At 44.3% G+C, this 24,932-nt stretch overlaps 1 protein-coding gene across 2 annotated transcripts in view; it reads right to left on the bottom strand.

Annotated features, from left to right (window-relative positions):
• LOC121168852 (synapsin-1) overlaps positions 1 to 20,884 on the bottom strand; it is a 49,773-nt gene extending 28,889 nt beyond the window's left edge. For both annotated transcript variants that reach the window (XM_040999339.1, XM_040999347.1), the window contains exons 1-5: positions 20,508 to 20,884; positions 9,076 to 9,133; positions 8,881 to 8,972; positions 7,813 to 7,969; positions 7,578 to 7,667 (exon numbers count right to left, since the gene is read on the bottom strand). In XM_040999339.1, coding sequence (XP_040855273.1) covers positions 7,578 to 7,667; positions 7,813 to 7,969; positions 8,881 to 8,972; positions 9,076 to 9,133; positions 20,508 to 20,884 — 774 coding nt within the window. The remainder of the gene's footprint in view (positions 1 to 7,577; positions 7,668 to 7,812; positions 7,970 to 8,880; positions 8,973 to 9,075; positions 9,134 to 20,507) is intronic.
• Positions 20,885 to 24,932: the final 4,048 nt, after the last annotated feature.

Genomic DNA, 24,932 nt, shown 5'->3' with positions numbered 1-24,932 from the left:
TTGATTCACCCCTCAAATGTCTGCAACAGCCAGGGCTTTGTCAGGCTGAAGCCAGAAGCCAGGAATTCCATCTTAGTCTCCCAGGTGAGTGACAGTGACCCAAGTATTGAGCCACCCTTTGTTGCCCACCAGGGTGTGTATTAGCAGGAAGCTGTTTTGGAAGTAGAGGAGCCAGGACTTCACCCAGGCAGCTGGATGTGGGATGTGGGTATCTTATGAAATGACTGAATTATTACACCAAATGCTCACCCTTCTACCATATAAGATATTTCTAAAACGAGCTTCTAGATAACCGTGACCTCACCTAATGTGCAAAATTAGATGCCAAGAACTAACCATATCTTAACCAATATATGTGTGACCTCAGAGAATTCAAACTGTTTAAGGAAACTCAGAGAACGTTAAGAAAACAGAGAAATAACTCAATGCTCTGTTAGAGAGCTTAAAAAGAGACTGAGATAATTAAAAAATCAAACAAGAAGTTCTGGCAAAGTGGCATGTAGCGCAATCTTCTGTCTGTGGAGCAGACAGCTGGATACCAGTTGAAGTCTTGGATGCTCCACTTTTGCTCCAGCTCCCTGCTTATGGCCTGGGAAAGCAGTGGAGGATTGCCTAAGTCCTCAGGACCCTGCACCCAGGTGGGAGAGCCAGAAGAAGCTCCTGGCTCACAGCTTTGGACTGGCTCAGCTCTGGCTGTTGCAGCCATTTGGGGAGTGAGTCAGCAGATGGAAGATCTCTCTCTTTTCTCTCTCTTCTCTCTCTCTCTTCTCTCTGTAGATGTGCCCTTCAATTAAAAACTACATTTTAAAAAAAATGTTAATGAATATGAAAATGGTGGAAGGTATGAAACTCATTGGTAAATGTAACTATACAGACAATTTCAAAATGTTCTAATGTCATACATTTATTTGGTACATAAACATTTGTATCTTTAGTTTGAAGACTGAAAAAAAAGCGAGAAGTGTCTATCAACAAACAAATGAAAAATGGAAATTAAATATATATATTATATAATACGGAATGCTAGTCAACTTTATAAAAGGAATTCTGCCAGTGGCCATAGGTAGATGAACCTAGAGATCATTAGGCAAAGGAAAATAAGCCAGACACAGAGAAAAGTATTGTATAATCTCACTTTTCTGTGAAGTCTGGGGAAAAATCCTCAGAGACACGCAGTTGGAGGATAAAAGAGTGGTTGCCAGGAGTGAGGAAATGGGGAGTTGCAGGTCTCAGGACACAAAGTCAAGGCTATACAGAATGAAAAAGTGTAGGGCTTTGATGCACAATAGGAGGACCTGAATGAATAAAATTATACTGTTTGGGGGATTTAGGATAAGGAGCAGATTTCATTATTATTATTTAAGATTTATTTATTTTTATTGGAAAGGCAGATATACAGAGAGGAAGAGAAAGAGGAAGATCTTCTGTCTGATGGTTCACTCCCCAAGTGACCACAATGGCCGGTGCTGTGCCGATCCGAAGCCAGGAGCCAGGAGCTTGTTCCAGGTCTCCCACAAGGGTGCAGGAAGCCAAGACTTTGAGCTGTCCTCGGCTGCTTTCTCAGGCCATGAGAAGGGAGCTGGATGGGAAGTGGAGCTGCCGGGATTAGAACCAGCGCCCATATGGGATCCTGGCGAGTTCAAGGTAATGACTTTAGCCGCTAGGTCACCACGCCAGGCCCAATAAGCAGATTTTATCTGCTCTTGCAACACAAAGAGAGCAAACTACATGAGATGATGGATGGCTAATGCATGTCTTTATCGGAACCATTTTTGCTATTTATATTTATCATACAATATCATTCTACATTGCACCGGTGCTGCCTGTGACACTAGCATCCCTTACGGGTACTGGCTCGTGTTCTGACTCTTCCACTTCTGATCCAGCTCTGTGCTAATGGCCTGGGGGAAAGCAGCAAAATATGATCCAAATGTCTGGGTCCCTGCTACCCATGTGGGAGACATGGACGAAGCTCCTGACTACAGTCTGGCACAGCCCTGGCTGTTGTGGCCATGTGAGCAGTGATTAGATTTCTCCCTCCCTCTCTCTCACTCATACACACATTCTCAAATAAATAACCGAAACTATTTTAAAAATCTGAAAGGACTGAACTCATATAGGGTATGTGCTTTTATCACAATAAAATGAAATTTGAAAGCAATAGCAGAAGGAAATTTGAGTATTCAAAAATATATAAAACGTAAACAGCACACCCCTAAATAACCAATGGATCAAAGAAAACACAAGAGAAATTAGAAGTTTTGAGATGAATAACAATGAAAACAATATATTAAAGCATCACGGATGTAGCCAGAAATGATGCCTAGAAGGCAATTCATAGCCGTAAGTGTATACACAGATGGTTCCCAACTTGACTGTTTAATTTACACTTTCTCAGCTTTCCACTGGTGACATGGTGCAAAAGCAGTATGCATTCATCACACTGTGCTTTACATCCTGAATTGTGGTACCATCCCATGCCTGTGATATGTACTATCATCCTCTCTCTTAATGTTGTTTCAGTGGCAAAGAGCTGTAGCTCCCAGTCAGTCATGCAATCTCTGGGGCAAACAAGTAGTGCTCCTCAGTGTGCTGTGTTGCTAGCATCTTTGGGTTATTAATTTTGTGTTTTCACATCTTATGTCTGTAAAATGCCCATCTGAGTATGTGCATGAGATATTCAACACTTTAAAATAGGCTTTATAGGGCCCCGCATGGTAGCCTAAAGTCCTCGCCCTGCACGTGCCAGGATCCCATATGGGTGCCAATTCTAATCCCGGCAGCTCCACTTCCCATTCAGCTCCCTGCTTGTGGCCTGGGCAGGCAGTCAAGGATGACCCAAAGCTTTTGGACCCTGCACCTGCATGGGAAGCTCTGGGCTCCTGGCTTCGGACTGGTTTAGCTCCGGCCGTTGTGGCCGCTTGTCTCTCATCCTCTCTGTATATCTGATTTTCCAATAAAATTAAATAAATCTTTAAAAAATAAAATTGCCTTTATATTGTATGATTTTGCCCAACTGTGCATGAATGTAAGTGTTCTGAGCACTTTTAAAAAAAAGAGTTTTCTTTTTTAATTTGAAAAACAAAATCACAGAGAGAATGAGAGAGAAAGGGAGATACTCCATCCACTGTTTTACACCCCAAATGGCTGCAATGGTTGGGGTTGGGCAGGTCTGAAGCCAGGAGACTGGAGCTTCATATGGGTCTCCCACTTGGATTCAGGAGCCCAAGGACTTGGGCCATCCTCTGCTTCTCTCCCAGGAAATTTAGCAGAGTTTGATCAGAAGTGAAGCAGCCAGACTCAAACTAAACTAAAGTCATATGGGTGCCATATGGGAAGCCAGCGCTGCAGACAGAGGCTTAACCCATGCTGCCGTCCCCTCTGAGCACATTTAAGGTGCTAAGCTATGGCTAAGCCATGATGTTTGGTACATAAGATGTACTAAATGCATATTCGGTGTATTGTATTTTTAATATACAATGAGCTTATTGGGATATAACAGTATCATAAGTTAAGGAGCATCTATATTTAAAAAGAAGAAAGATGTCAAATTAATAATCTGATCTTTCATTTTAAGAAATTAGGAAAATAGAAAACAGTCCAATACAAACAGAAGGAAAGAAATTAATAAAAAAAATACACTGGAAATAGTGGAATAAAAAAATGGAAAAAGAATAGGAAACTAACGAAACAAAAAAAGGTTCTTTTAAAAGATCAACAAAATTGACAAATTTATAGACTAATAAAAAAGGAAACTCTAATAGCATTAGAAATAAAAGAGAAGATATGACTACTCCTTCCACAGAAATAAAAAAGAATTCTGTAAGAGAATATTATGAACAACTGAATACCAACAAATCAGAAAGCAAGATGAAAAATTTCTGGAAAGACACAAATACCAAAATTGATTCAAGAAGAAATGGAAGACCTACACAGATATATAACAAGTGAAAATATTGAACTAGAAGTTTAAAAACTTCTGCAAAAAAAGTGGCCATGACCAGTTGTTTTTACCTGTCACTTCTATCTAAATTTAAGAGAATTAATACGAGTCTTCCCCAAAATAGAAGACAATCAATCATTCTTCATAGAGTGCCATTCATTCTATGAAGCCAGTATCATTCTGACAGCAAACCCAAAGACATCATAAATAAGCTACAGATCAATACCCTTACAAATACACATACCATAGTCCTTAGCAAAATATGAGCAAACTGAATCTATACCATGTAAAAAAGAACTTAGACCACGACCTGGTGAAATTTAGGTCAGGCACATCAGATTCCACATATAACACATATGACCTGTGGGTAAATCAACTTCCACTAAAGCTAATTACTGGAATATAACTTATTCATAGAACAAAGGAAGACAGCCACATGATCATGTCAGCACAGCCAAAAAATTGGCTACGAAGTACAATCTCCTTCCATCATAAAAACATTCAGGCAACTGGAAATAGTGATATTAATCTGCATGTCAGCAGCAATTAGCAGATGTCAGAGGCACCATTCTAACCACTTAAAATGTATTAAAATAACTTAATTCTCACAACAACTCTATGAGACAGGAACTATTATTATGTATATTTTCAGATGGGTAAATTGAGGCAAATAATGTTATATAACCTTTCCTATAATAAGTTATAGGGCTAGGATCCCCATATAAAATTTTTTGCTACAGGGTTCATGCTATTTTTTAAAAAAAATTTTAAAAGATTTGTGTATTTTTTTAAATTGCAAAGTCAGATTTACAGAGAGAAGGAAAGACAAAGACCTTCTGTCCACTGGTTCACTCCCCAAATGTACACAACTGGTCAAAGCTGAGGCGATCCAAGACCAGGAGCCAGGAGCTTGTTCTGGGCTCCCCATATGAGAGCAGGGTCCCAAGGCTTTGGGCCGTCCTCGATTGCTTTCCCAGGCCACAAGCAGGGAGTTGGATGGGAAATGGAGCAGCTGGGATATGAACTGGTGCCTGCATGGGTTCCTGGCATATGCAAGGTGAGGACTTCAGCCACTAGGCTATTGCGCTGGGCCCAAGTTCATGCTATTAATCATGTTTTGCTATAACCTCTTGTAGACTAATAATATTGATAAACAAACTTTCCTTAGAAGCAATTATTGATGTTCATGTGTAAACATGAATTCATACCCTTAATATAATTCATAATTCATACACTTAATTCATAACCCTGTTAACTTACATCAGTGACTATAATTTATGATATAGGCAAGAATTTATAAAATTAACATCAATGGTTATTTAATGAAGCTAGTAATGTTAGTTTAATACTGACATTTAATTGTACATTAAGATGTATAATTGGTGATGACATACATAAGTAAACAATGTGGAATAATTGGTAAAATTTTTCAAAATTAGTTGTAAACTTTGATGGCCTTAGTTATAATGATTCAATGTCTAGCCACAGACTAAACTGACTCATAGCTATGGTACTCAGAATCTGCATTCGTAATCAGTTTTATTTTTAGCACTGATCTATAATAGCATTTTTTGAATTTTAACCACATTAGTAATAATTTCTATTAGGAACTATAAGATAATTCAAAACAGGTATTCAGAGTTTATGTTATCAAACCTAATTTAACATTGGTAAAAATCTGCATTTGTGACAACAGATTTCTACTGACAATTTCTTTTAGTAATTACAGTTTAATTGATAGCATAAGTATTAATGATTTATATGGGCTATTTGAACCTATCACATTGGTAAAAAAAATGTCATACTAGTTATGTTATGGTATTAGTAACAGTTTCATTTCTAATACCAGGGATAACATAATAATTCAAAAATGTATTTATAATTTAATATTAAAACATAATTTGTAATGTTATGGTAATACTTAAAATAGTATCTATAATCTTAGATGACATTAGTAATGATTATTTGTTTTTTCATAGGAACTATATATTAATTAGTTATGTTGGTACTCATCACCTACATCAGTGACAATAACTTGTATTTACAATTAGTTGCAATACTTGTGATTATGTTTTATGAAAATAACAATTAATGTAATATACTTTATTCATAGAATAATGAAAATTTAATTTCCTTCACTTTCTATTTTCTATTCACAAACAATTTACTTTTTGCATTGCTACTAGTAATTTTTTATTAGCAATCTTAATTTGAAATATAAGTAAAATAAGGGATATTTGATAATGCTAGCAATAGCTATTTAATTTCTCGATGTAAACATATAATCTGTCTCATTACATTGATTCTGTTAGCTTGATTTAAACATTCATGGGCAGGGGGCTGGCCAGTGGCATAGCAGACTAATTCTTTGCCTGTGGTTACCAGCATCCCATAATGATGCTGTTTCTAGTCCCAGCTGCTCTACTCCTGGCCTAGCTTCCTGCTAATTGCCGGGGAAAGCAGTGGAGGATGACTCAAAGATTCAGGACCCTGCACCCATGTGGGAGACCTTGGAAGAAGCTCCTGGCTCTCAGCTTTGGTCTGGCCCAGCCCCAGCTACTATAGCCATTTGGGGATTGAACTAGCAGATAGAAGATCTCTCTCTGTCTCTACCCTTCTCTGTCTGTAACTCTGAATTTCAAGTAAAGCAAATAAAGCTTAAAGAAACTGATTTTGAGGGTCTAGCATTGCAGCACAGTACGTTAAGTTGCTGCTTGTAACACTAGCACCCCCTATTGGAGAGCCAGCCATACTGGAGTGCTGGTTCAAGCCATGGTTACATTGCTTCCAATTTAACCCTTGGCTAACATGCATGGAAGGCAGGGGAAGAAGGTTCAAATATTAGAACCCTGCCACCCATGAGGGAGTTTTCTTTCTTTTTTTTTAAAGATTTATTTGTTTTTGTTGGAAAGTCAGATATACAAAGATGAGGAGACACAGAGTGGAAGATCTTCCATCTGATGATTCACTCCCCAAGAGGCCTCAATGGCTGAAGGTGAGCCAATCCAAAGCCAGGAGCCAGGAGCCAGGATCCTCTTCTGGGTCTCCCATGTGGGTGCAGGGTCCAAGGCCCTGGGCTGTCCTCAACTGCTTTCCTAAGCCACAAGCAGGGAGCTGGATGGGAAGCAGGACCACTGGCATTAGAACCAGCACCCATATGGGATCCTGGCATGTTCAAGGCGAGGACTTTAAACACTAGGCTACTGTGCTGGGCATACGTGGGAGTTTTTGGCTCCTGACTTCAGCCTAGCCTAGAGCAGGTTGTTTTGGCCATTTGGGAGGTGAAACAGTAAATGGAAGATCTCTCTCTTTCCATCTCACTCCCTCTCTTTTGCTCTGCCTGTCAAACAAGTAAATAAGTCTTTAAAAACAAAATTGCATTTTTAATACTGATGAGAATAAACAATATGGGCACCACGATTTAATCAATATTGGGATCTGTGATCAAGTTCACACTAGTAGCCATAAAGTAACTTCATGGCATTCCTTGACTTCTATCACAAAGTAACTTCAGACTTGCACACTTTACACCAACAGTACTGTTTGATACAACACTAAAAACATATTCATTGGTAACATTACCACAGTGATCATGACTCGTCCCTCAGGCCCACTGTACTTCCTCTGGACTCACCATCTCTTTATGGTTGGGGTAGAAGGTCTGGTCAATTAGTGGAAACTCTTCTGTCCCCAGTTTCTTGTGCAGCCGAACCATCTGTGCAAACTGTAAAACCAAGGGAGGTAGGTCAGCGAGTCATTTCCTTGAAAGGAATCTTCACATCCCCAAACATTCTCACTTCGCAAAAATGAGAGTGATGCAATGCGCCCGTGTGTGTGCCTGAGCCCACAGCCTCCTTCTTGGCACTTACCACCCAGGGCTTGTCACAGAAGTTGTAGACAGAATGCAAGGAGTTCACACTGGGGATTCCAGCATATTGCAGCCCGATGACCAAACTGCGGTAGTCTCCATTGCGTGCCATGCTGAAGGCGTGTTGGCGGATCAGCACAAAGTCTGGCTTCAGAGACCTGGGATGGCAGGGGTAGCAGGGTGGAGGGTCTCCCAGAAGCTGCCCCTTCCCATGGAACAAAGAACGAGTTTCCAAATCTCCAACATTCCCAGAAGTTGCAAAGTGGTATCTTCTCTCACACACACAGCTGTTCCTTCTGCCTTTACATCCTTCCTGTCTGTTCTCCATCCTTTGACCTCTTTTAAGCCTGTCCTACCTGCTCCCCTCCATACTGAGCTCAGTTTATAACTGTTTCACTCAGTTCTGAAAGTTTTCTGGTCACAATGTCTGAGACCACCAACTAGGCTCTCAAAGTGTACCTGCTCAGAATAAATTCCAGCTTCAGGACTTCCACATGGGCTGGTCCCTCTGCCTGGATCATTTCCCTCCAGATATTTGTGTAGGATAGTTCAGACCCCATTGCCATCCAACAACCCCTACACATGACTTACTGTTTTATTATTTCTTAGAACTTCTACACTTCCCTATTAAGAACTATTGGTTGTAAGCCACAAGAATGTAAGCTTCATGAGGGGACAGGGGTTGTTTGTTCATTTGGTTTGTTTTACTCTATTTTTTTTTAATTTGTTTTATGCATGACTCAGCATGTTGAACAGCTCCTGGTACAAAGTAGGTACTCAATAAATAGTTGTGGAGTGTAAAGTGCCAAGAGACTCAAGTGGCACACAGTAGATGCTTAACAAATGTTTGCTGAATGCATAATTGAAAAGTTTGGCATGTGGTCTGTTGTGACCCTTGATTCTTCTTTAAAAGGAAAGTTATCTCCCCATGGTCTGTTCTGTGGTTAAGTTCTTGAGCACTGAGGGGAGGCTGGGGTAAGTGGGAAATCTCCCCTAGCTCTAAAGAGTATTTCTGCCTCTCACATAACACCAAGGTTCCATAATACCAAGATTCCCTTTCTGTACTCACCGCACAACCTTAACCCCATTCCGAAGAACTTCCATATCCACAGAGAACCCGCCATTGGCATGAGCCACAAGGTTGAGATCAGAGAATTCAGCCTGGGAAAGAGAAAATCGGTGATTAACCCATATCATACAGAAATGAGCATTCAGTTTGTAATCTGGGTAATTGAGCCCCCCTGGGCCACCTGTCCCCACTCACCTGCTCTACTTTTATGTCAATTTCTCCATGGATCTTTTTCCCTTTGAAGTATTTGGCCCTGCAGAGGCAAGTAGATTATATCTGTCAAATGCTCAAATCTCAGGCAAGAAAACAAGACCCAAGGCAGCCCCGTGACCTCGGTGCATTTTCAGTGCCACTGTAGAAAACATAAAGTGCTTTATCGTTGGATACCTTGGGAAGATCAGTAGTAGATGGTGAAACGTGGCCTTTTTATAACCCTCACAGCAGTGGGTAAAGATGGAAGTACACTTCAAACCACAAAGTGTATCCTTAAACCACAGAGAGATGATGTATCCAAAAAGCTGCTTTGTAGCATCAAACTGCTGTTATAAGTGCTTCTAAAAATGCATTTATTTAAGAAAGGAAGAGAAAGCAAGAGTGAGAGCGACAGAAAACATACTCTTCCCATATGCCAGTTTGTTCCCTCAAATGTCTACAATGACAGAAAGGTGAATAGGAAGCTGGGAACTCGATCCAGGTGTCCCATGCGGGTGACAGGAACGTAAATATCTGTGCCATCACCACTGCCTCCTAGTGTTTACGTTAGCAGGAAGCTGAAGTCAGGAGCTGGAGCCTGGAATCAAATTCAGGTCTCCTGGTGTGGGATGCAGGCATCCTAATCATGTGTTGACCGCTAGACTAAATGTCAGTCCCTTTATATGTATGAGGGGCAGGCTGACATTTCAATATATGTATGTAACATTCTTTAACAAAACATTTATCATCTCTTCTTTGGGAATATTTCAAATCTTCTCTCTCTTAAAAAAAAAAAAGATTTAATTTATCCATTTCCCCTCCTAGCTTCTAGTAACAACTGTCCCATGGAAATGCTCTGGAATACCTTCAGAAAATTGGTGGGTGCTCATAAGATTTGGGCATGGGGTGGAAGGGCAGGTGTTAAGGTATAGAAGGTTAAAGGCACAATTTGGGATGCATCTCATATCAGAGTGTTGGTTCAAGTCCTGGCAACTCCACTTCTTTTTTTTTTTTTTTAAAGAATTCACTTATCTTACATAGGATTCAAATGATTCTTATTTATTTATTTATTTATTTATTATTTTATTATATTGGAAAGTCGGATATACAGAGAGGAGAGACAGAGAGGAAGATCATCCGTCCGATGATTCACTCCCCAAGTGAGCACAACGGCCGATGCTATGCCGCTCTGAAGCCAGGAGCCTCTTCCGGGTCTCCCACTCGGGTGCAGGGTCCCAAAGCTTTGGGCCGTCCTCAGCTGCTTTCCCGGGCCACAGGCGGGGAGCTGGAAGGGAAGCAGGGCTGCCAGGATAGAACCGGTGCCCATATGGGATCCTGGGCGTGCAAGGCGAGGACCTTAACCACTGCGCCACCGCGCTGGGCCCGCAACTCCACTTCTGATTCAGCTTTCTGCTAATATGGCTGAGGAAGCAGCAAATGCTGGCTGGAGGGCATGAGCCCTGTTACCTACACAGGAGACCCACAGGGAGATTTGAGATCCTAGTTTTGGCCTGGCCCAGCACTGGTTGTTGTGGACATTTAGGCAGTGAACTAGTGGTTAGAAGATCTCTTTCTGTCTCTCTCTCTCTCTCTCTCTCTCTTTCTCTGCTTTTCAAGTTAATGAAAATAAACATTTTAGAAAAGATACTGGATTGAGGTTGGTAAATGCAAAAGAATGACAGGGAGCATATGTACATTAGGGGCTGAGTTGCTCAGCCTTTTGGTGCCTGTGTGTGTCTGTGTGTGTCTGTTCGTGTGTCTGATCATCCCTCTCTGCTCTCGGGCCCGATCACAAGGAGGAACAGTCTCACCATGTATAGCTGTGTGCTGTGAGGGATGTACCATCCGTAGGTGGGCAGCTGGATGCTAATGGGAGAAGATTGAGCTGTGCAGGCTGGGTGGGGGTGGTTCTAAAGAGGCCCCAGCCAGCAATGAAGGAGGGGGAGAGGGAGGGATGCAGCTGGGGAGGAGGGAGGAGGAATAGGCAGCAGGCACACCATGAACTGCTATGTCATTGTTCTTGGGCTCGTCCCCAGCTGGGATTGCTTTCTAGTGGCTTCCTTCCCCACGCCCAGGACTCTTACTGCCAGCCTTCACAGAAGAAAGCTCATCCTCAGTCAGACTTTCTGTGGAAGGCAACAAGGTGAGGAGACCTACCAGGGGCACTGGTTATGGACATGCAAACAGTCATGGTCTGACACATACACTCATCAGGAATGGATCCTGGTATCTTCAGTGATATACACAAGAGACCACAAACGCAGCCACTAACACTTCCTCCCTCCCTCTTCCTTTACATCTCCTACCCCATCACCAGAATGAAAAGGGAATTTCAGATGTGCACCTTGCTTAGCTCTAAACAGATGATGTTTGTAGTTCACTGCTTTTCTCTGATTATAAACATCATGGATGCTGAATGTTATACTCAGGTCTCCTCCTCAGGCTCATTAGATTTTGAGGATAAGCTGCTAACAGCTCATCGTTGTGTCCCCATTGGGAACTGTCCTCTGTCACAGGGAACCACCTTGGCCAAGGTTACACCTTCCTTGGAGCCTATCTATCTGTGGGGGCACAGAGTCAGCCTTCAGCTCAATCTCGGCTGACTGAAAGGGTCATCCCACTCCTAAGCTCCTCTTGGGGTCACCTCTGAAATAACAACACAGCAAGCCAGCCTTTTCTGTGTTCTACTCTCCCCTCTCCTCACAGGTTCAAGGCACTTCCCGGCAGCCTTCCTTGCATGCAAACCCTTGCCTCAAAGTCAGCTGCTAGGACAGCACTGAAAACAGTGGACCAAAGAAATCAAATGCCAGAGACTCTGATGCAATTGTGGAGATGGGTCACTCAGTAACCAGATGGCCATGAGGCTCCATCAGCGGTGGGAGGTAGAGCCCCCTTAGGTGTGACATGCTGTAGCCACATGGGGCATTCTGCAGCACTGTGGGGATGTGGGACAAGCAGACTGTCACTTAAGCCATACGATCTGCCTGGGCCCCATGACCCAGGAGCAGGAAAAGCTGCTGTGTGGAATGTAGTCTACATGGGAGAATCACAGCACAGGCCCCTGAGGCTTTGGAACGGCCATGAATTTTTCTGCTGGTAGACTGTGAACAGGATTCTGGGGAAGGGAATGAGTCAGATGATGAAATATCCCTGGCACTGGAGAGGTATGAAGGCAATGGTAACTAGATTGTGGTGACTAGTTGCTGAGTGCTATTGATTAGCTGGCAAAAGACAGGATACGCTTGGTGAAAATTCACCAATTCCAGGCCAAATGTGAAAGCCAGAGACCTCCTTGGCTTCATGAAAGAAATCCCTGATCTCCTACCAGAGGGCAGACAGAAAGGAGGGCAAGGCTGAGGATTTAACTATAGGGGTGGGGGAGCTTCAGAGAGGGCTGAATTCTCAGGCTCAGCACATCTCCTACGCCATGCTCAGGATCCTAATAGGACATGAGTGCAATTCTGGGGCTTGTGATGGAGCCATCTAAACAGATGTGGCTAAATACTTACAGACCCATCTGAACGGACTAGATATGCAGAAGTAGGTTACATCCCTCTTGTTAAAATACAGACCTCCCTCCCTTCTGCTTTGAAGATAATGCAAAGGCTTTGAATGAATCAGGTGGCTTATACGACAATGACTGCCTCTCTCAGAATCCACCCCTGCCCTTGCTTCTGAAGACTGGACTAATTATCAGGATCATATTGTAGCACAACCTGGCTGGATCTGCCTGACACACACTAGCAGGAGCTGATAAGGTATACATGGAACTGGGCCCTGAGGGGAATGGATCAAAGAGGTAGAACATGAAGTTGGAGTGCTCTCCCAGAATACAGAACCCCAAACCCTAGCAAGGACCCTGGCAGGTGCTACTAACACTGGGAGAATAACTCTTTGAAGCTTACAGAACATCATAGCCCATTAAGTGAGGTAGAAGTGCCAGAACTTCCATGGTAACTTGTGGATGGAAAGACCAAGGGGCTCAAAAAAGCAGATATGGAGGTTGGCAGTTTGGTGCATCAGCCTGATCTTCCGCCCCATGGTGCTAGCATCCACATGAGCGCTGGTTCATGTCCTGGCTGTTTTTATGTCCTGACTGTTTCGCTTCCAATTCAGCTCTCTGCTTATGGTTTGGAAAAGCATGGATGATGGCTCAATTCTTTGGGCCCCTGTACCCACGTTGGAGACCAAGGAGAAGTTCCTGGCTCCCAGTTTTGGATCAGCTCAAGTTTGGCCACTGTGGTCATTTGGGAAGTGAACCAGTGGATATAAGACCCTCTCTCTCTACTTCTCCTTCCCTCTGTAAAGTTTGCCTTTCAAATGAAAATAAATAAATATTCTCTTTTTAAAAGCAGACATGTTAAGCAGATTTACTACTCAAGTCTGGAAGACCTACCAGCTGATTATATTTTATGAAAAGGCCCAAAGGACATACTAAACTTTAAAAACAATACGGGGTATGCTGACAAGAGTGGTTATCAGCCATGGTGAGACACACAGTAGCACTATGTCCTGGCCCAAACACCCACCCAGTTGTCACTTCCCCAATTCATAACTGGAAAGTTGTAGCTGTCAAAACCCTTACATGGGGGTTCCTTAGCCTGTGCATGAAGAACTATGACAGTAGGAAGTTCAATGGAAACTTCTTAAATGGTAGCGCACTGTGTCCCAACCAAAACAGTAAACCAAAATCATTATTGTATGCATCCCAGGGTAATGGTGAAAATCAGTGCCACTTTGAAATATTTAAAGAACGCCGAGGGTTTTGATCTCATCTTACACTTGTTGAATTAACCAGCTTGGCTACTGAGCAGGTTGGATTAGATCCTGCATAATGCCTGTAGACTATTACAAGTACAACCAAATATAGAAGTACCCTTATTTGCAATTACCATGTCGAATATGTCATCACCGCTGCAGCACAGTAGCAAGACCTCAGGTATAGCAGATGCTACTGCTTGATGAATGGGTTGTGAACTATTCTGATGACAAATAGGAACCACTTGTGTTTACACTCATGTGGACTGATAACAGTATTACTGATGGTCTTTCCACAGAGCTACTTTATCCTTCTCTCGTCCTCTGTCAGAATATAGTCTAAAGCAACCTAGATCATTGGGACATCCAGCAGCATATCACACTGCTCTATGCTGTCGATTACAACATACTGTTTTTGAAAGATAAGCAAGAGACAGTTAGCATATGCCTTGAGAAGACCCATGTACTATAGAGGGGGATAAACAGCACAGATTTGGAGGACGGCCACAATAGCAATATTTTCGGAATCCAGAAGCACAGGGTAGGCCAGGACAGCTCCTTCAAAGTACAGGGAAAAGGACTGCACCTTGTACCTTCTATTGAAAGAGTATAGCACAACACCTGGAAGGTCTCCTCCAAGTTCTGGGAGCAGCACATTCCATGTCTAGAAACGCTACTGTGACCCATGTTTAAGGTGATAGGTAAATCTGCCAAGCCCTGACTTGGAGGTGGGGAGGTGGAAGAAAAAGGTTCTATAGAAGTCCAGGCTCTGATACAAACATTCCAGCCACTTAGTCTATATGATCTAGCAGGTGCTATGAATTTGGAAATGTTAGTAGCGGGAGAATATGCAGCATAGTGTCTATGGGAAATTCTAGTGGGGAGCTCTTGTGGTTTTGAAGTGAGACCATGCCATCTACATCAAACAATGATAAATAGTATGCCTTTTGGGACCTACAGTACAAGGTCCTGATGGGAACAGGATACTTTAGCCACTGGGCACCAAGTAACTGCATCCAGAATGATTCATTATGAGCTAGGCTCTGCCAGTTCCATCAACTGATAAAGTCAGGTGGTCTGCCAAACCAGGATCCACAAAGTGCATAAGCAGGTGTCCCCCAATGCTGTGTCTTCCACAGTTTTCACAGCACTGTTTCTCCCTCAGCTAATGAAACTTCTTACAAACCAGCTGATGAAGGAGAAAACAGTTTAAGCTTGGTTCACACATGGATTGCCTTGTATATGGATGGAAGTAAAAACTGGGCAGTGGCGGCCCTGCAGCTTGGAGTGGCTTTGAAAGACAGTGGCAGAGCTCCCAATGGCCAGAGCTTCAGGCTGTGCACCTGCTCATCTACTTGGTGCGAATACGAAAGGACTTCTTTTAAAAACTGTGAGAAAATGGAATCAAGAGCTAAGATTATTTGGGAGTGAAAAATACTTGACACACCATTCTTTCATAACACATGTTGCTTATGAACTTGGGAAGATTCTCTCATAGGCATGGATTTCAAAAATGCTTTGCCACAAAATAAATGTACATTTTAATCCCATTTCCACGAATTTTTTAAGGTCCTCCCTCCCCATTTTCACTCATATGTTCACTTACAGGCAGTGATAAATGGCTTGGCTGGTTAGTCAGGAAAGGAAGGAAAAAAAATGGAAGTGATCTGTCGTCTGTGATACAGACTGTGGGTAGATCTATGGGAGAAGACTAAATGTAAAGTGGGGACTCTTTTTATCATGCCTTAATACCCACCAGAGAGCATCCACCAGCACTTCAAGTGGTATTAAGCAACCAGGTAGAGGCAATGAGCTACCCAGATGATGTCAGCTGGCCACAGTGTTAGCAGATGGACATATGAATGAAGTGGCAAAAGCAGCAGAAAGAGAAGCTATATTTGGGGTCAACTGCATTGCCGCTGAATGTCCAATCTGCCAGCCACAGAGATTAGCACTGAATCTCTGATACGACATCATTCCTCCAGAAGACCAACCAGGCACTTTGTGGCAAGCTGACTACCCCAGGAAACGGGGATGGAGGAAGTGATTTCTTTTGGCTAAACTTTTGACTACTTTTCCTTTTCTGACTGCAGAGCCTTAGCTAATGCCACTGTCCAAGGACTTACACAGTGTTCGATCCACCAACATGGAATATCACCTAACATTTCATCAAACTAAAGGAGAAACTCTACGACAAGGCAAAGGAATGGAAAACAAAGAAGACACAAAAGCCGGCTTGTGATCTTGGGATCAACCGGTGGCCTTGTGTACCATATCACTCAAAAACTGCACACCCAACCTAACACAATATCATGATTTGTTGCTGCCATGCTAAGACCAAGCCTGGAGGTAATATGTAAAAATTGACATTGCCTCTAACACAGGGTAAATACTAACCCAACAAGTGCTGTCCATACCATAACCCTAACAGGCAGAACACACAGGGCTGGGAATTCACAGGCTTCAGGAGGAGTGACTCAGCTTATCATCAAGATCCACTTTTGGAACCTGCCCGCCCTGTTCCCCCAGGGTTCTACAAGGCTAGAGGTCCGGGTCTCTTGGCGGGATGGAGGATGGAACACTGCTACCAGGGGGCAGAGCAGGAATACCATTAAGCTGCAGGTGGGCACGTCAAATTTCTCATGCCAGGTGAAGAGTAGCTGCTATCTTGGCAGGGGAGCATGACCCTGCTGATTAGGAGGAGACAGCGCTGCTGTTACACAGTGGGCAAAGGGAGGAGGATGCGGGGCACACAAGTGGTCTCCGTGAACATCTGTTGGTACAACTTGCTCAGCTTTGATGGCAAATGGACATGTGCAGCTGTCACAGCTTGAGAAGGCAATGGGGACTAAAGGCTTAGGGATCCCTTGAGGATGAAGGAATGGATCATCCATCAAATAAGCTACTGAGACCAATAGAAGTACTAGCTGAGGGTGAAGGTCTGCTTCCAGGGAAGTGTAAGAAAAGAAGTCACAGTATGAAACAGTTTATGTAATCTACTACATATATACTTACATAATAACCCCATGTCACATATGTAATGTATATTATGTAAGATACATTATGTTATAGGGCAAATATAACAGAATATAGGGTGTGGCCTTATGTAACACATATATAATATAATTATGTGGTATGCATATGTACCTAGAAAGTATAATAGTAGTGTGCATACACAACTGGGATGAACATTCCAATAAATAACAGCCTTTGTCATGCACAGTGCAGTCTTATATTTACTGTTCGATTTTATTCCCGTCTATGAAGACTAACATACATATACTTACTACGTTCAATGGGCTCAGTTGTTTTCCAGTTTCATTGCAACCACCCCATGAAGAAAATGAAATGCTCGTGACAAGCCAGCAAGTGATTCGTGATTTGAAAAACAGATGAAATGACTTCTAAAAGGGGGTGATGAGTCTCAACTCTGAATGCACAGCTTTAAACTATGGAGGAAGCGAGATGCAGGAAGGAAGGTGGGTGGAGAAGTTGGGTGAGAAAAGTGTCTGATTCTACTTAGGTATGCACCCTGTGGTGGGACCTCTTTACACCAGGCTGAAATCCCTGTGTGTCTGAGTGTCTGTGAGCTGCCCACCCGGGGCCTGGCATCCACAGGCTCCCGTCCTTGTTTATCTCACCTCACACAGGGCAGGCGCTGATATAATGACCTACTGGATGGACTGCAAGAAAACACCAGAGGGGTTCCTGGGATTAAAGGTGGACTTTTGGGACGCAGAAGGGGAAGGAAACCTTTCACAGGATTCAACAGGTGCTCAGTAAATGCTTTTTGGACCGGTTTGAACAAAATGAAAAACGTTAGAGCTAAGATTATGGCAAGGAGATGAGACATGTCCAGAGTTCACCAAACCGGAGTGAGTGTGAAACGCGGTTCAAATAGAATTTTATTTGGGGGCAGAAAATTATGAAATCCATGCCGAGTTTTTCCATAACATCCATTTCCCAAGAGCTTTCTGAAGCACTCTCACATGCATGGATGTCAACATTTTTTCCATTAACTTTCTGAAGGATCCTCATAAACACTTCATGAGATGAAGGAAAAGTGCAGGGGGAAAAAAAAACCTTCTGGGAAGGCCAGAGAGGAAAAGGGGAGTCTAAAGGAGGGTGATTATCAATATTCAGTAGGGTCTTCAAATTTGCTAAGTTCACCAGAGCAGATTTAACCTGGAAAATATCACCTCGATGAGTGGCTGTTGGCAAAGGCATGTACTCACTACATGCTTCACAGACAGATGGAGACAGGAGTGGAAGAAGCTTGTGGCAGGGGATGTGGTTGTTTGAACATAAGACCTTAATAGATCAACACGTGTTTTCATGAATAATCGGGTGAAAGGGGCAGCTAAGGAGATGGTTATTAAATGGGTGAGAGACGGGTCACGTGAAAGGCAGGAGGGAGATTGGTGAAGGGGAATTCATGCTATAAGGGGAGGAGGAGGTGAAAAGGCATTGAATGTGGGGTCCCAGTAGTATATAAGTGGTTATTAAATGATCGCATGGTTGAATGGGGGGAAAGGTATAGAAAAGCCAGCTGGTGGGATCAAAAGGAAAGGGAGCTGAGTAGGTGTTCTTCCTGGTATATAGTACTGCTTGATAAATGCCCCCCCCACTCTGGCCCATGGAAGGTATTGCAATAAATATAAGTATGAGGGATTGTCAGAAAATTCATGGAAGATGTATATTTTAAGAAAACTACACATGGATTTCAAGAGTTTTCCTTTCTGTCAAAATAAACATGAACATTTTGAAATACACTTGTACTGTGGCATGACTAAGTGACTCTGGACAGAGAGAAAGGTCACTTGGTAAAGGCTTCTGGGGGAGGAGTGATCTGACCAGTAAACAGCCAGCACTCAATACACTTAGGCTGAAGCAGACCCATGGAGGAGGCAAGGGCAGAATTCCAGACACTTGAGGAAAGGGGGTTGAAAATGACTCATACTGTGTGTGCCCAATAAGTGTTTACTGGCTTAAATAGATTAAAAGCTCACTAAGTAGGGACTGGATGCTATGAGAGGGAATTCTAGGGGTACTGAAGTCAGTGGGAAAGGGAGCAAAGCTTATAAATTGGGCTCTGGCTTTACCATTTGAAAGGACCCTGGAGAAAGGCCTTAGGATTGGGGTGGTTCTCCTGGGCAATGAATGGCAGTGGACACTTATTGATTTCTCTGGAAGCAAAGGACTTTGTGAGGAGGTGTGAGCACTCCATATACGCTCATGGAAGCTACTGGAAAAAAAAAAAGGCTCTTGGAGGTGGACGACATTAGATATGGGGACATGCAATCAATTGCTAAATGGTTACTAGGGTCCTTGGAGGAGAACTGTTTTGGGGAAGGAGAATGGTGATGTAGATTATAAGCTTGCATCTCCATCATGACAGGAAAGGCTTCTGTAGAGAAGACATAGAACAGGTAATTCTGTAAGTCCTCCCAAGAATGACTAAAACAAGAGATCTCTGTGAAGGGTGATTGAAATGGTGCACACAGAAAATGCTAGATATTTGAGCACTGGAGTAAATGGAGGCAGAGGCTTTTACAGGCAGATCTGAGGTAGAGTCCTACAGACAAGTGCTCAATGAGGCTGACTCAATTCACTGGAGGAAAAGGCATTGGGGGAAAGGGCTCGAGGATGCAGGATACAGCAGGCAGTCAATATTTGCTTGCTGAATATTCAATCATTGGAAGAAAAACTCTTTAGAGAAGAGTCACATCACAGGCACTGAATCAATGCTGGAGGCACCCACCAAAGAGAAGGCATTTGCAGGGGACACTCAATAAATTCTTTCTACATCCACTGCAGGGAAAGGTCTTTGAGCACAGTCTGATGATGAGTCACACAGAGAAGGCTCAAAAACACTCATGGATATCACTGGAGAAAAATAATTTGCCTGAGAAGAGATTTTGGGATGAGCAAACCTCAACCTTCCTTTAGAAAAAGAGGTCTTCTGGGAGAGGGCCTGGAATGTGTGTGTGGGGGCACCCAGAAGGTATTCGGCAAGACTCCTGGGATCCATTAAAGAGACAGTTTCTGGTGAGAAGCTGGATACTCAATCAACGTTTACTGAATAGTTTCCAAGGGTCTTTGGGGAGGGGGCTGGCGTGGGACACATAGCACAGATGGATGCACGCTCATAAGATCCATTGGAGACAGGCCTGAGGGCAACAGGACGGAAATCAGGCTTTCAAAACATACTCACAAAATTGAAGTTAAGGCCTTCGGGAAGGATAAGAATTCATCTATGAAGCATAGGGCAAGCATTTGATTTAAAAAAGAAAAAAAAAAAGCTCCTAAGATACATTCGAGGTCAAGGGCCTTTGAGGGCAAGGGTTGTGTGTATGTGTGTGTGGGGGGGCGCGTCAGGGTACATTCAGTTCTTGAAGTTCATAAGATATATTGAAGCTAAAGTATTTAGGGGAGGTGGATTGGGGAAGAAGTATACAGCAGTGCCCAATACACAACTCCTCCCTGTATCCATGGAGGAGGTTAGGTGACAAGGGTAGGGGTACACTGGAAGCCCCCAGCGTAACGATTCAGAGGAGCAGAATTTGGGCAAAAGGGGCAGGTATCAGATGCACAAGTGGCACTCAGTAATTGCTCATTCACCGCGGAATTATATGGGAACCCAGGCCCTCGGGGAGACGTCCGCGGCAATGGCTTACCAGTCGGTGTGGGGCTCATCGATGACCAGCAGCACCCTGGCGGCGGCGCCCCCGCGGCCTGCGCCCCCAGAGCCTCCGCCCACCTGCTCGCTGAAGGTGGCGGCCGCAGCCGCTGTGGTCTGCTTGACCGCGTTGGACAACGACGAGAAGAAACCACCACCTCCTGAGGACCCAGGACTAGGGGCTGCCGGTGAGGCCACTGGGGCGGCCGCGGAGGTTCTCTCGGCAGTGGCAGTCGTGGAACCGGGTGTGGCTCCGGGGCTGGCAGCAGAGGGCGGCGGCGGGGGCGGCTGCGGGCGCTGCAGGTCTGTCATGTACCCATTCGGCAGATTGGCCATGAAGTTGCTGTCCGACAGGCGGCGCCGCAGGTAGTTCATGGCTGCGGCTTGGGGCAGGGGGTCCTAGGGGCAATTTGGCCAGGAGCCGCGGGGGCGGGCCGCGCGGGGCTCAAGAGCACAGCCGCGCTCTCAGGCACGACACGACTCTTCTGCTGCCCGCCGCAGACTGAGGTAGCGCTGACTCGCCGCCGCCGCAGCGCGGATGGTCGCGCCCGTGTCCCCCTATCTCACGCCTCGCATGGTGCAGTCCAGCTTGGCCGGCGGTGGCGAGGACGCGACCAAGGAGGCCAGGAAGGGGAGTTTGCAGAGGAACAGCCAGTGACGTCAGCGCGCCTTCAGTGCTGGGGCGCTGGTGGAGCGCGCCGGCAGGCGGGGGCGAAGGCGCTGTCCGCGGTGCTGAAGCTGGCAGTGCGCACGCGCCACGCCGCATCCTGTTTCCCCTCCCCCGCCTCCAATAGGGGATGCGCAATTTGGGGAGTGGGGGTAGGGTGCTTGTGTGGAGCGTCGTGGTCCGTCGTCTGCTAGGTCACACCATCCCACACCCACTCTCACAGATACCCTCCGTGGACACTCAGTTTCCACTGTTGATATTCACTGCAGAAGGCATTTAGGGAGTGGGAGTGCAGACGCACTTAAGAGGCATAAAAGTGGAGAACTAACACCCTCTCGAAAGGGTTGGGGGAAGTCACACACAGTCTTCTGCAGGACCAGTCTTTTACGTCTTAGCTAGGCAGAGAGTAGGGTGCTGCGGTATAGAGGCCAGCATCAGACAGATCAGGTGGATACCTGGATGGTGTATCTCCCTTGCTCCTGGTGGGGTGAGGGTTGGAAGCATACAGGGAATGAGACACACACGAGGTGACAAAACACATACAGAAGTAAGGAAACTCAGAATTCACACCCATATTAGTATAAATTCAGACATACAAAATCAGAATAACACATATGGGCATATATACACATGCATGCAGATACACAGAAATCCCATTGACACACAGAGACTAAGCAAACTTATTTGAGCATGCTCACCTGGATAAAACACACACCCGTGGAACCATGGAGAAACACTGTATCTGTAATACACATTCTCTGCAGCTCTAGCTCGACCTGTGTCCATCTACTCCTTCCCGCCAGACTGGCGCTATGCACTCTTCCTCTGATATGGATGCAGTGTCCGTGCTGTCTCCTCCTTTACCCAGGGATTTTAACACAACATAGCCAGGCCCAAGTTTAGACACACAGTAGGTGCCAAACAATGTGTTCACATGAGTAAATGCGGTATGTAGAAGTCAGCCTGCCAAAACTGTTAAGATTTTGGTTACAATAAAAGCACAACTATATGAATAATCATTTGTTGATTGACTGTATACTCAAAACTTAGCTGTTTATATAGTTTCATCCAACCTCCCCAACAATCTTATGGGGTGGATAAACATAATCGCCACTTAACAGATGAAGGAATCTAACAGTTTCAATTAATTTCCAAAAAGGTTCATGTTCACATTTTTTGTTTTTTTAACACTATGCTAGGAAGAGGGAGCAGCAAATGTCAGTGGAACCTGGAACAAGGAGAGGAGGCTTGTGATAGGAGATGGGATCAGGATGGTTACCTAGAGCCTTGGACAAACCCTTGGCTATAGTAAGTACTTAGGGCAGAGCAGGTGCAGTGGAAGAAAATAGACAATATGTAGGCAGATTTTACGCCTTTTTGCCTGAAAGATTTGCAGATGAACCACCCACTTATTCATTAATTATTAAGTCATTGACCAGTTTAAACAGTGGAGTAATAATGTGGGGTCTGTAGACCCAGTACTTGGGTTTCACTATACCCTTGGGAACGTGTCTTATTCCCTCTTCTATGAAAAGGGGGCAATTACTTAGTTTACTTCTAAGGAGAGGAGGGAAGGAGCAAATTCTGGACCTTTTCACGTGCTGTATAATTTCAGCCAGGAATGTCCTCTCCCTCTATCAAAAGTCTTCTTTGACCATGGTTTCCAGGTCTCCAAATCTGACTCTGTCCCTTCTTCCCCTAGGCTGCCACAGCTCCATAGTTTAACACTTCTGGAACCATCTTCTTCTCCCTTCTCCATCCCATCCAGTTTTAAATCCACCTTAGCGCCTTTATTTTGGCTACTCTTTTCTCCTCCCTCTAGGTTACCTTCTTTGGCATTCCAAACTCTTGCAGACACCAAATGGGAGAATCCTGTAAGGTGAGCATTTTCCAATATTTTGAAGTATTGTGTTCCTTAGTTTTTTGCTTAGTAATAAAGGCAAACAAGCTGTGCGGGGACTGTGGTGAGTTCTTTTCGTGAGGGACAGAAGCAGTTTCAGGTCTACAGATCTTCTTGGTTTCTCCAGGCCTGAATGCAAGCTCCGCAGGATTGTCTTCAGACTATGTCTCGTCCTAAGGGCCTGGTTCCCAGGTTCCTAATACTAGTGACTCCTAGTACCATTCCCCTTTTCCAGGGGTAGCCCAATTCCCAGAAATGGCCTTTGGACATTGTTTTGTAGTGGAATGTAGGTACCCCTTCCAGGAATGCCTCAAGATCAGAGACAGAACTGTTCCCATGAACTCCTCTGAACTGTTCTCGTGTTCATCAGCATGAATGGGTATACAAGGTCTTCAAGAGAGATTTTCTTTGTTGTGCATTGGTGAGTAGTAGAAAGTCAAATGCACATTCTTGGCAAATGTTCGCACTCAGTACTGTATTCATGTTTGTAACCCATGCCACCTTCATGGGCATATAACACACATTGTGATCACATGTCACACATTCAACACCTCCATTCTTATACATCTCTATGCAACATAAGCATCTCTCGTACACATGTGTAATTTTTTTTTAATTACAAAGTCAGATATACAGAGAGCAGGAGAGACAGAGAGGAAGATCTTCCGTCCGATGATTTGCTCCCAAAGTGAGCGCAACAGCTGATGCTATGCCAATCCGAAGCCAGGATCCGGGAACTTCTTCCGGGTATCCCACATGGGTGCAGGGTCCCAAGGCTTTGGGCCATCCTTGACTGCTTTCCCAGGCCACAAGCAGGGAGCTGGATGAGAAGTGGAGCTGCCGGGATTAGAACTGGCACCCATATGGGATCCCAGCACGTTCAAGACGAGGACTTTAGCCACTAGGCTACACTGCAGGGCCCCACATGTGTAATTTATGCACACACAGTTGAACTTGTGCTTTCTCATAAATACACACCTCTCACCCTGTAGGAGCACCTAGAATCCCTCACTCTGGCCCATTCTTCTGCAGATGATCAAGTACCCACTCATTTCTATAAATCACCAACTGGCCCATTTTTTCATAAGGGAAAGTCAACCCAGAGGAGTCACAGGAGAACACTGGCAAGACTCTTGGCTGTACAAATCTCCTGCTGGAACTTTCTCACACAGAGGGGTCTCCTTCACGCACAGCACCAAGTCCTGAACTCTGCTCCTGATGCTTAAGGTCATGTCAAAATCCATAGTGTTTGAGAAATGTCCAGCTTGCTACCTTCCTATGCCTGCTTCCTCCATCGTGAAAGGAAGATGACAGCAATAATGACCGTCATGGGCTTATCGTGGATTAAATTGGCTCATGCTATGGAAAGCTTCACAGCAAAGACTTTCTAAGGATTAGCTATTACCATAATTATTATGCAAATTCTTATGAGGCAGCTCATCATAAGAGCCCCAGCACATGGCAAATGAATGAACAAATGTTAAAAGTGGTGGCTTCTAGGCTTGTTCTCTTCCCTGTGGAGGCATGTGCTGTTCTGATTCTTCTTCCCTGTCCCCGTGATGTCTAGCACTATTATTAGTATACAGTAGGCGTTAAGTGTTGCACGTGCAAGCGCAAGAAATACCAATTCTGAATCTGTTCCCTCACTCAAAATGTCCTATCAGCCCTCCTCCACCTCCACTCCAGATGTCCAGACACAGCTCTAGTATACAGTAGACGCTAATAAGTGTTGAATGAACGAATGCTCAAGGAATATGTTTGGGTTTGTCTTGGGAGCTCTTTCCAGGCAGATGCTGCCTACAGTTTTCCTTGTCCTAGAGGCACATCTCAGGCTCTTCCTTGGCCTCCCCCTCCCA

This window comes from Ochotona curzoniae, unplaced genomic scaffold (genome assembly GCF_017591425.1).
Source record: "Ochotona curzoniae isolate NIBS_2020 unplaced genomic scaffold, NIBS_Ocur_1.0 contig_1274, whole genome shotgun sequence".
NCBI classification, from domain to species: Eukaryota; Metazoa; Chordata; class Mammalia; order Lagomorpha; family Ochotonidae; genus Ochotona; species Ochotona curzoniae.
The sequence above is the reverse complement of the archived record's forward strand: the minus strand, read 5'-3'. Positions and strand labels throughout refer to the sequence as shown.